Below are 12444 nucleotides of genomic sequence, written 5' to 3' on the forward strand. Positions count from 1 at the left end.
CAGGATGGTCTCGATCTCCTGACCTCGTGATCCGCCCGTCTCGGCCTCCCAAAGTGCTGGGATTACAGGCTTGAGCCACCGTGCCCGGCTAAACCTGTTTTTCATATTTGCCTGCAATCTGTTTTTTTCTTGAGGTAAAATTTACATAACAATGAAATGCACAGATCTTAAATTTACAATTCAATGAGTTGTGTTAAATATGCACCCATATAACTAACATGCTAAAGAAAATGTAGAACATTTCTATCATGTCAGAAAGTTCCCTTGTGATTCCTCTGTAGCCAGTACTTACCCTCCTTAGGCAGAAACTGTTGTGATAGAATTAGTTTTGCTTATTATTATTATTTTTTTGACAGAGCCTCACCCTGTCACCCTGGCTGGAGTGCAGTGACACGTTCTCAGCTCACTGCAACCTCCCGCGCCTGGCTAATTTTTTTGTATTTTTAGTAGAGATGGGGTTTTACCATGTTGGCCATGCTGGTCTCCAACTCCTGACCTCAAGTGATCTGCCCGCCTCAGCCTCCCAAAGTGCTAGGATTACAGCGTGAGCCACAGCGCTCAGCTTAGTTTTGCCTATTCTTGAACATTACATAAATGGAACCACAGTATGAACTTTTTTGTGTCTGGGTTTTTCTGCTTAACATTTTGAATATTTACTCACATTGTTGGCATATAATAACGGTTCATTCTTTTTTATTGCTGAGCAGTATTCTATTGTAACAATATACCACAATTTGTTGATATATTCTCCCCTTGGTGAACATTTGAAATGCTTCCAGTTTTTGACTATTATGAATAAGATGGCAATAAAAATTCTAGTAAAAATATGTTTGTAGACGTATACTGTCATTTGTCTTGGATAAATACCTATTCGTGGAATTGCTGGGTCATAGAATAGAGGCATATTTACCTTTCTATGATAGTATCAAACAGTTCTTCAAAGTGTTTGGGCCGTCATACACTCCCACTAGTAGTGTATAAGAGTTTCATTTGTTCAGTGCTGCTTCTTGTGGTTAAAAAAATTTTTTTAAATAGGCTGGGTGCCGTGGCTCACACCTGTAATCCCAGCACTTTGGGAGGCCAAAGTGGGAGGATTGCTTGAGCCCAGGATTTTAAAACCAACCTGAGCAATGTAGCAAGACCCTGTCTTCACCACATTTGTGTGTGTTTGTTTTTTTTTTGAGACAGAGTCTCGCTCTGTCACCCAGGCTGGCGTGCAGTGGCGCAGTCCCAATTCACTGCAAGCTTCGCCTCCAGGTTCATGCCATTCTCCTCCCTCCGCCTCCTGAGTAGCTGGGACTACAGGCGCCCGCCACCATGCCTGGCTAATTTTTGTATTTTTGGTAGAGATGGGGTTTTACCATGTTGGTCAGGCTGGTCTCCAACTCCTGACCTCAGGTGATCCACCCCCCTCGGCCTCCCAAAGTGCTGGGATTACAGGTGTGAGCCACTGTGCCTGGCCAATTTTTTTTTTTTTAATTAGCCAAGCATGGCAGTGTGTGCCTGTAGTCCCAGCTACTCTTGAAGCTGAGGTGGGAGGATCACTTGAGCCCAGGAGGTTGAGGCTTTGGTGAGCCATGTTCATTGTACTACAGTCTAGGTGACAGAGCAAAACCTTGTCTTCTAAAAAAATTAAAAAGAGGCCAGGCACAGTGGCTCACGCCTGTAATCCCAGGAATTTGGGAGGCTGAGGCAGGTGGATTGTGAGGTCAGGAGTTCGAGACCAGCCTGGCCAGCATGGTGAAACCCCGTCTCTACTAAAAATACAAAAAAAATTAGCTGGGTATGGTGTGGTGCGCACCTTTAGTCCCAGCTACTCAGGAGGCTGAGGCAGGAGAATTGCTTGAACCCAGCAGGCTGAGGTTGCAGTGAGCCGAGATTGCACCATTGTACTCCAACCTGAGTGACAGCGAGACTCCGTCTCAAAAAGATGAAAAATAAAAAAGACTTCTGTTTGTTTCATATTATCACCAACATTTGGAGTTGTTTTAAAGTTTTAGCCATTCTACTGGATGTGAAAGGATCTATCATTGTGGTTTTAATTTACATATAAAAAAGCTAATATATCACTTGATTATGATGTGTTTACTTTTTCATATTTTGCTGGATTGAGTTCACTAATATATTTTTTAAAGGTGATTTTTTTTAGAGCAGTTATAGGTTCACCACAAAATTGAGAGGTAAGTACAGAGACTTTCCTTATACTCCCTGGCCCCACACATGCATAGCTTCCTGTATGATCAGCACCCCCACCAGAGGAGCACGTTTGTTACCGTTGTTGAAACCTACACTGTACACATCATAGTCACTCGGAGTCCATCGTTTACATCCGGATTCACTGTTAGTGTTGTATATTCTATGGGTTTGGACAAACGTGTAATGACATATATCTATCAGTAGAGGATCATACTCCATCAGAGTATTTTTACTGCCATTAAGATCCTCTGTGACAGTTTGCTAGTATCTTGTTAAAGATGTTGGTGTCAGTGTGTATGAACCATATTGATCTATAATTTTTTTTTTTTTTTTTTTGAGACGGAGTTTCACTCTGTTGCCCAGGCTGGAGTACAGTGGCACGATCTTGGCTCACTGCAAGCTCTACCTCCCAGGTTCACGTCATTCTCCTGCCTCAGCCTCCTGAGTAGCTGGGACTACAGGTGCCCACAACCACTCCCAGCTAATTTTTTGTGTTTTTAGTAGAGACGGGGTTTCACCGTGTTAGCCAGGATGGCCTCGATCTCCTGACCTCGTGATCCGCCCACCTAGGCCTTCCGAAGTACTGGGATTACAGGCGTGAACCACCGCGCCCAGCCTTGATCTACAATTTATTATGAAATTATAAGAAAAAGTTTCATCTCCTGTTTCAATATCGGGGTTAGGCTTGCCTCATAAAACAAGTTGGGAAGTGTTCTCTTCTGTAGTATTTTCTGATAGTTGTGTAAGATTGGTATTATTTCTCCATAAAAGCTTGATAGAATTAATCAGGACACCACCATCATCTAGGCCTAGAGTTTTCTTTTTTGGGAGGCTTTGTTTTTTTTTTTTTTTGGATTCAAGTTTTTAAGTAGATCTATACTATTCAAGTTATCTATGTTTTTTTGTTTCCGTTTTGCTAAGTTTTGTTTTTATAAGTTTGTTTCATCTAAGTTTTTGTATTTATTGATATAAAGTTGTTCATACTGTTTCCTTATTATCCCTTTAATATACATAGGATCTGGGGACCAGGCGCGGTGGCTCATGCCTGTAATTCCAGCACTTTAGGAGGCTGAGGTGGGTGGATCATCTGAGGTCAGGAGTTCAAGACCAACCCAGGGCAACATGGTGAAACCCCGTCTCTACTAAAAATACAAAATTAATCAGGTGTGGTGGTGCACGCCAGTAGTCCCAGCTACTCAGGAGGCTGAGGTGGGAGGATCACTTCAGCCCAGGAGGCAGAGGTTGCAGTGAACTGAGATAGCACCACTACACTCCAGCCTAGGTGACAGAGGGAGGCCCTGTCCCAAAAAAAACAAAGGAAAGAACAGGCAGTGAAAGCTAAAGCAATTCTTAGGGGAAATTTTGTTTTAAATGTTTGTATTGGGAAAAAAAGTTTTAAATGCAATGATCTTAGTTTCTACCTTAAGAAAAATTAAAAAGTAAATAGAAGGAAGGAAATAAGGACTGGACGCAGTGGCTCATGCCTGTAATCTCAGCACTTTGGGAGGCTCAGCAAGCGGTCCCGAGTAGCTGGGACCCAGGCTGCCCTCAAACTCCTGGGCTTCAGGGATCCCTCAGCCTCAGCCTCCCAAGTAACTAGGACTGCAGGTGGAAGCCACTGCTTCTGGCAAAAAAAAAAAAAAATTAAATTCTTTGTCTGCTGCCCTTCTGGAACTCTAATTATATGTATATTAACTTGGTGTTGTCTTACAAGTTGCTGGGGATCTATTTGGTTTTTTTGCTTTTTTGAGACAGAGTTTTCGCTCTTGTTGCCCAGGCCAGAGTGCAAATGGCATGATCTCGTCTCGCTGCAACCTCTGCCTCCCGTGTTCAAGTGATTCTCCTGCCTCAGCCTGCCGAGTAGCTGGGATTACAAGCACTGGCCACCGCGCCTGGCTAGTTTTTGTAATTTTAGTAGAGATGGGGTTTCACCATGTTGGTCAGGCTGGTCTGAAACTCCTGAGCTCATGATCCACCCGCCTCGGCCTCTCAGAGTGTTGGGATTACAGGTGTGAGCCACCACACCTAGCCTATTTGGGGTTTTTATCAATCTTTCTCAAGGTTCTTCAGATAGAGAATGTATGTTAATTTGTCTTTGACCTTATTCTCCTCCCTCCGCCTCCTGAGTAGCTGGGACTACAGGCACCCGCCACCACACCCAGCTAATTTTTGTATTTTGTTTTTGTTTTTGTTTTTTTTAGTGGAAATGGGGTTTCACCATGTTGACCAGGCTGATCTCAAACTCCTGACCTCAGGTGATCCACCTGTCTCAGCCTCCCAAAGTGCTAGGGTTACAACATGAGCCACCATGCCTGGCTAAGCAATTGTAATTTTAAAATTGCATTCTGGACCTTGTGGATGACACATTACAGAGATTATGAATTTTGTTATCTTTCTGTGGAGAATATTAATTTTTTTTTCTATTAACTAGTTAAATTATGTGTTGAGGCTGGGTTTTGTACTTTGTTAAGGCAGATCTGTTTCAGTGTTGCCATTATGTCTTAGGGTGAATATTTAATCCTGGGATGTAATCTTACCTCATAACTTGGTAAGATTGAAACTTCAAATTCCGTCTCTTTTTGGTGAGTTGCACTGAAAGCTCTCCTTGACTTCTCAGCCTTCTAGATGCTGCTTTGCCAATCTTGTTGGAACGTTATTGGAACCTAGAAATATTTGTGTTCAGGGATCTTAAGGATTTGAGGACAGTTTATACAAAGATTTGGGGGCTCCCCACTCAGAGTCCTTGCTTTTTGGGCTATTCTCTGTACTGCTATTCTGGCAGCCCTGGACTCCATTATCTTTAACATTAAGTTGCCCCATGCTGCTCAAACTGGGTAGTGTCCTCAATGTGAAATCTGTGTAAACACAGATGTAGCGCAGTGTGACTCCCTTCTTTCGAGAATCCCCTCTAGTTTCTTCCTGCTCTTCATTGCTTCTCAAAGCCTTCAAATAGTTGCTTTTTCATATTTTTGTCAAGGGTTTATAATTGTTATCTGCAGGAAGGTTAGCCCAATATAAGCTACTTAGACATTGCTGGAATGAAATCTGTTGTTCTTTTAGAATTAGGAAACATTACTGGGATTGATCCAAGCTAAATATCCATTAGCTTAAAATGTAGCATTTTTAGTGGATGAATAGCCAAGTAAAACAGCAGTTTTCATTTTTAATCTGTTCTTTCTCTGAATGTGGCTGAGTAAAATTTTAGAATATCATCTAACAGAAATAGTTAACTGCCATTTTCCATGTTATCTGCCTTTTTTTTTTTTTTTTAGAAGGAGTCTCGCTCTGTCGCCCAGGCTGGAGTGCAGTGGCCAGATCTCAGCTCACTGCAAGCTCCGCCTCCCGGGTTCACGCCATTCTCCTGCCTCAGCCTCCCAAGTGGCTGGGATTACAGGCGCCCGCCACCTCGCCCGGCTATTTTTTTTTTTTGTATTTTTTAGTAGAGACGGGGTTACCGTGTTAGCCAGGATGGTCTCGATCTCCTGACCTCGTGATCCGCCCATCTCGACCTCCCAAAGTGCTGGGATTACAGGCTTGAGCCACTGCACCCGGCCGTTACCTGCCTTTTTAAAAAAGTTGTATCTGTGGTATAAGAGCCACAAAAGCACGTTCAATCCTCCTGGCTAGGTGCTGCAAGACGAGTATGGGGAGATTCCATAGAGTCTAAAATGGGAAATGAGTGTGAGATGAGATGCTGTTTTTCAGTAATACCACTGGACCTTTCAGTTTTCCTAGTTAAATGGAAATCTAATTTTAAATACGACAAGTAAACAGGAAAATAATCATTTATTTTCTCCTATGATCCAATCTCAGGGAAAAAAGTGGACATTTGAGGTACAAATTAGTCCACATGCATAACTACCCAAGCAGCCCCTTAGGGGTAATTGAACCTAGGTACAGCCACATCTCCCTGGCTAATGGAGCCTGGCATAGCAGATCCATTTCTCCAGTGTCCTCTACCCTGTTTTGCCGTTGGCTTGCTTCATAACCTTAAATAATGAGCCTCAGCTTCCTCAAATAAAACTCCTTCCAATATAGACTTTGACAAGTCTATGGTCAGAGGAGTTTTTCCTTTTCAATTTGAAGACAGTCCATTGTATTAAGTGGACTTTAACCTATTTAAATCTCAGATTTAATTCTTCATGTGTGTGATTTGTTTTGTTTTGCTTAAGGTTGCAATTGTAGCTCAAGACTTGGCAGCCTTCCATACTGCCTCATCAGAAATGGGGCACCAGCAGCATAGCCATCACTTAGTAACCACAGAAACCAGACCTCTGACCTTAGTAGCAACATCCAATGGCACCCAGATTGCAGTTCAGGTGAGTACTAAGGCAGGCTGTCCTCAGTCGACAGCAGTGCTGCTCATAGCTCTCAACTTTGTACACTGTGCTTTGTGTATAACTTTTACAGGAGGCAAGGTACAGAATAATCTCTGTCACCTAGCCTACTTTAAGGAAATTGCAGTGTTTGAGGTGGACTCAAAGAGACCAGCACTTTGTTCTCTACCCATCTTTGCATATTCTAGGGGAATTTATAGCAAGAAAAAAAACCTTCAGGTGTACATCCCTGTGTGCACCCACCCAGGTATCTTCAAATTAGGCAGGGGTCTATAAAGCACTTAAGAGCTACTCCTTAGAGCGAAACCTAGTGGAAACACAAATCCTAAATAAGTCCTCTGAGAATCTGTGCATAGCCCCCATTTTAAAGAGGGGAATGTCAGAAGAGTTAGAAGGAATCATTTTCTGGGAAGCAGAGAATTTAGAATCTTAGGTGCAACCGGGCATGGTGGCTCATCCCTATAACCCAGCACTTTGGAAAGCTGAGGCACGTAGGTAGCTTGAGCTTAGGAGTTAGAGACCAGCCTGGGCAACATCGTGAAAACCCGTCACTACAAAAAGCACAAAAATTAGCTGGGTGTGGTGGCGGGTGCCTGTAGTGCCCAGCTATTTGGCGGGGGGCTGAGGTAGGAGGATTACTTGTACCCAGCGTATTTGAGGCTGCAGTGAGCCAAGATTGTGCCACTGCACTCCCGCCTGGGTAGCAAATGAGACCCCATCTCAAAAAATAAAAGAGACCAGCCTGGGCAACATGATGAAACCCTATCTCTACAAAAATACAAAAGTTAGCTGGATGGGGTGGTGTGCACCTGTAGTCCCAGCTACCTTGGTGGCTGAGGTGGAAGGATCACTTGAGCCAGGGAGATTGAGGCTGCAGTGAGCCAAGATCGCACCACTGTCCTCCAGCCTGGGTGACAGAGTGAGACCCTGTCTCAAAAAAAAAAAAAAAAGAATGTAAAGTAATATAGAATTCTAGGGGCTAGGTGCAGATTACCTGTCCTTAGGGAGATTTTTTTTCCCCCATGTATTTACTTGATAAAGAGTTGGAACACACTAGAGGAAATGTCAGCTGTTGGTTTTATGTAGTTTGTGGGTATAGAAGCCAAAGTCTCAAGAAGCTCTCTTTTGTTGGCTGAGGTAAGCATCTTTTGTCTCTTGCATGTATGAAGATTTTTTTTTTTTAAGTTTTTATTTATTTAAAAATAGAGATGGGGTCTCACTATGTTGCTCAGGCTGGTCTTGTACTTCTGGGCTCAAGTGATCCTCCTGCCTCAGCCTCCCGAAGTGCTAGGAATGTAGTCATGAGCCATCATGGCCGGACTGTACGAAGATTTTATCAGAATCCCAAATAAATTGCAGGCCAGGCACGTCAGAAAGAAAGAAAAAGAGAAAGAAAAAGAAAAAAAGGAGGGAGGGAGGGGAGAAAGGAGGGGAGGGGAAGCTGAGACAGGATAGGGTGGCTGAACCAAGGAAGCGGAAGAGTCTGCCCCTCAGCCTCTTCCTCTGAGGTGGGAGCCTAAGCCTCCCCAGCAGCTGGGACTCCAGGTGCACACTGCCATGCTCAGCTAATTTTTGGTTTTTGAGACGGAGTCTTCCTCTGTTGCCCAGGCTGGAGTGCAGTGGCGAGATCTCGGCTCACTGCAAGCTCCACCTCCCGGGTTCCCGCCATTCTCCTCCCTCAACCTCCCGAGTAGCTGGGACTACAGGTGCCCGCCACCACACCCAGCTAATTTTTTTGTATTTTTTAGTAGAGATGGGGGTTTCACTGTGTTAGCCAGGGTGGTTTTGATCTCACCTTGTGATCCGCCTGCCTCAGCCTCCCAAAGTGCTGGGATTACAGGCATGAGCCACCGTGCCCGGCCAGTTTTTGTGTTTTTTAAGCAGAGGTGGGGTTTTGCCATGTTGCTCAGGCTGGTCTCAAACTCCTGGGCTCAAGCAGTCTGCCTGCCTCCACCTCCCAAAGTGTTGGGATTACAGGCATGGGCCACCATGCCCCACTGAGACCTCATCGTATCACCAGGCCTGGCTGCACCTAGGATTCTAAATTCAAAAAAGAAAAAGAAATTGCATTGCATTATCCTCCCCTGCAGAAAATTGTTTTGTTCTCTTAATGATTGAGTTAACAGTAGTATCTTAACAATCCCAAGTGTCAGAATTACAGAGAGAAGTTTTCCTTCTGGCATATAACATTTCTTTGGCATTTTCTTGACTGTGGCTTTTGAATTGTTAGCATTTGATGTGTGTGTTCCTGTTTCAGCTTGGAGAACAGCCATCTCTGGAAGAAGCCATCAGAATAGCATCTAGAATCCAACAAGGAGAAACACCAGGGTTGGATGATTAATCCTCAGAACAATGGAGCAATAAAGCAGGAGTCTTTCATCTTCTGGCAGCAGAAATCCATGAAGCCCGGGCCCAGGAAAATTAGAAGTTTTCCATTCCTGATACACTGTACACATTTTTATGCAAGAGTGGAGAACATTTTATTCTTGACACTTTTGTGTATATAACCCTTGGAATAGATTCTCAGAGTGATTCATTGTGTACAAGGAAGTATGAAATTAGGGCAATACAGTAAATTTTCATGTTACTCTTTTATCAGATCACAAACTCCTAGAGTCTAGGAAAGTCTTATGGAGTCTTATCAGATCAAAAACTCCATAAGACTAGTAAAGTCTTATGGAGTCTTATGATGGATTTTTAACTTCCCATGGAAAAAAAAATAAAGGCTGTATCTAAAATATCAAAGGTTCTATATGTCACACAATCGTAATTCCAAAAGCCATTATGGATAATAAAGGATGTAAAGCCTTCAGATATTTCCCCAGTTAGTAGAATGTCTGCGGTTTTTGTTCTACTATATGTTTGTCCATTTTTATTTGTATCTCATGGTTTGCAGACTATTCGAATAATTTATAGTTTCCCATCCCTGTTAAAAACCAGCTCTTCAAGCTGAAATGCTAATTATATTGGCATTACATTGAATTATGTACAAAATTATAAAATTTGATTATTTAAAATTAAAAAGTTAAATCCAGTGGTTTTGTTAAAGATTTTGCTTAGTATTCAATTTTTATTACTGTTTTTTAAAAATAATTATCAAAGTTTAACCACAGGCTGGTTCCCGAGATAACAGTACTGTAATTGGAAATGGCTTTACTCTGAAAATTAGGTTAGTGGGTTGGTGTAAATTATTTATTTTTGGCTTATGTACTTTTGTTTTAAAGCTTATTTACCCCAAGGTTTATTATTAATTTTGAATACAGCAATTTTTAAAATGTTACTTTTATATTTTTTTATTTATCAAATTGGGATGGGGGAATGGTGCAGAAAATATCGCAAATGTAATGGAGTGTAACCTCATACACACATTGAAAGGACGTTGTGTATCAAGTACAGAATAAGTGCTTTTCCATATATTTTTATATATTCACAACAATTTTGTGAAACATAGGGGATTTACTACCTCCATTTTATATATGAGGAAACCAAGAGTCCAGGGAGGCTGACTGTCTTACCAGCCCTCACAGCTACGGAGAGGCAGGACCAAGATGGGAACCCAAACTTTCTGGCACTGCACCACAGTGACCTCCCCGAATGCTCACTTGTGGCAGAGATGATCAAAATGAACTTTGGTGATTTCTGATTGCCTAATGAATTGAGCCATGGAAAAACCATTTTCTAATGTTGAAAATTCAGCATTCACAAAGGTCAAAAAAAGAAAAAAAGATGAAGGTGTGTTCTGCAGCAGCCCTCCTGCACTGTCGTTTAGCAAACTTTGTTTGCAGAGAGCTGAATGTGGCTTTTTCATTTCAAGCTTTACAGTAGAAAGGGGAAAACATTGTGCTATTTTATTTTACATAAATGTTATCTTTGATCAGGTTCTATGAACTCGTGCTAAAAAGGATGGTGACTTATTTGAAATAGGAACCCTTTATAGATATATAACATTAGCAAAAGCCCTAGTCAACCACAGATCCCAGTCTTCATTCTTGACAGAGACCCAGACCCACACAGAACTCCCCGCTGAAGCCCACTGAGGCTCAGAAAGGGGCTGTCGGGCTGGGATAGAAGACCAGAATCTGCGAAATCGAGGACAGGATGGCGCCCAGCCTCCCAGTGCTGGTCGTGGCTCCTGGCTGCTGGCCAGGAGCTCCTCCCCACTGGGCCCAGCCAGGCTGCTGTGCTTCCCAGGACCAAAAACCAAGCTGTCAGCCTCCCATGGCCCCTTAGATCTGACTTTGCTCAAATTCCAGGGTGTTTCTCTTTACTCCCAGCACCTTTGCTAGTTGAATTGGGCAGGGCTCAACCTGGACTGTTTGGTTAGCCTGATTATCCCTCAGCTCAAAAGCAAATGACTTCCTACTGGCACCCAGAGCAAAGGGTCTAGGGTCACTGTTAGTTTTCCCTGACCTACCGTCTTGGGAATGGGGCCTCAGAAGCCTAGTGAGGTGGCCTGTTTCCTCCAGGGGAAGGGTGCAGTTCTGTGCTGACAATTGCTAGGAAAGCTGCTTTGGGGGGGTCTCTTCACAGTGCAGGACACGGAAACGTCCAAGGTTGAAAAATCCCAAAAAGACACTTGAAATAAGAGTAAACGCTAGCAAACAACCAGGTGGGGCATAACCCTCTGGAATTTGATCCAGACAATGCTCAAGGAAAACCTCTCCGTCCAAAAAAATCACCCTGCTTTGCCCCAGACACAGCTTGAGGCCACTACAGAGAAAATGTGCCTTGCTGGCAGTCTGAACTCTGTAAGAACTTAGAGTTAAGGGAGGGACGAGGCTTTCTCAATTCTCCTCAGGTGGCAGCTGCCCAGAGAGCCAGATCTCTCCTACCCCTCCTACCCACCCCCAGCTCTTCTGGGGCAAACTAACTCTGTACAGTGTCCCTTACTTGCTGCCTGCCTTCCCGAGTGACAGCCCTGGGGCTAGATAAGCAACTTGGGAAACCGTGGACTCAGTGCTGAAACTGACTACTGCATTTATCAACCCAAGGAGTTTACCATCCAGTATTTCCTGGCTCAGATAAGATTATAGACTAGTTAACTACTGGTAGACCTCAGCAGCGAGTGGGGAGTGGGATGTGAAAAGGAAGGGGGCAAAGCTGAAGTCTAGTGTCGAAGAGGAAAAGGGAGCATGTGGGAAGGGGAGAAAAGCTGCCTCAGCTCCTCCATGATAAGCACTTTCTGTACCTAGGTTTCCTTTGGGGATGAGGATGCTCTCAAGGAATACTCTAGCCAAATAATCTCTCTTCATCTGCCTGAGGGACAGGACATGCCTGCATGGGCATGTGACCAGTACAGTTTGAACAAGAAACTCCACTCAGAAGGGCCCTGGATTTGGGGTTTAATGCACTATGATTGCAGTCTTGAAATTATTTTTGTTTATTTATTTTTAAGATAGGGTCTTGCTGTGTCACCTAGCTTGAGTGCAGTGGCACCATCAGGGCTCACTGCAGCGATCTTCCCACCTCAGCCCCCAAGTAGCTGGGACCACAGTTGCTCACCACCATGCCCAGCTAATGTTTGTATTTTTGGTAGAGATAGGATTTCACCATGCTGACCAAGCTGTTCTCAAACTCTTGAGCTCAAGTGATCCATCTGCCTTGGCCTCCCAAAGTACCGGAATTGCAGGCATGAACCACCGCACCCGGCTGCGGTCTTGATGTCTATCTTTGTGTTTTATAAGTGAAGTCCCATGCATCAACAAAGCATGTGCTGGGGACTTAGTGCCTGAGCTTACACACAGCTCCACCCGCTGCTGCCTCCCTGGAAGGGCTCTCACCACCACTGCCCCACCTGGCCTCTCCCACCTTGATAGGTGAAATCCTATCTCTACCAAAAATACAAACATTAGCAGGAGGATCACTTGAGGCCAGGAGTTCAAGACCAGCCTGGGCAACATAGTGAGACCCT

At 43.7% G+C, this 12444-nt stretch overlaps 1 protein-coding gene across 3 annotated transcripts in view; it reads left to right on the top strand.

The window, feature by feature from the left end:
- Nucleotides 1-9160, top strand: part of ZNF143 (zinc finger protein 143) — a 78812-nt gene extending 69652 nt beyond the window's left edge. For all 3 annotated transcript variants that reach the window (XM_011947611.1, XM_011947612.1, XM_011947610.1), the window contains 2 exons: nucleotides 6369-6515; nucleotides 8791-9160. In XM_011947611.1, coding sequence (XP_011803001.1) covers nucleotides 6369-6515; nucleotides 8791-8874 — 231 coding nt within the window. In that variant the 3' untranslated portion in view covers nucleotides 8875-9160. The remainder of the gene's footprint in view (nucleotides 1-6368; nucleotides 6516-8790) is intronic.
- The last annotated feature ends 3284 nt before the right edge of the window (nucleotides 9161-12444 follow it).

Source organism: Colobus angolensis, unplaced genomic scaffold, assembly GCF_000951035.1.
Source record: "Colobus angolensis palliatus isolate OR3802 unplaced genomic scaffold, Cang.pa_1.0 Scaffold269, whole genome shotgun sequence".
Classification (NCBI taxonomy): domain Eukaryota; kingdom Metazoa; phylum Chordata; class Mammalia; order Primates; family Cercopithecidae; genus Colobus; species Colobus angolensis.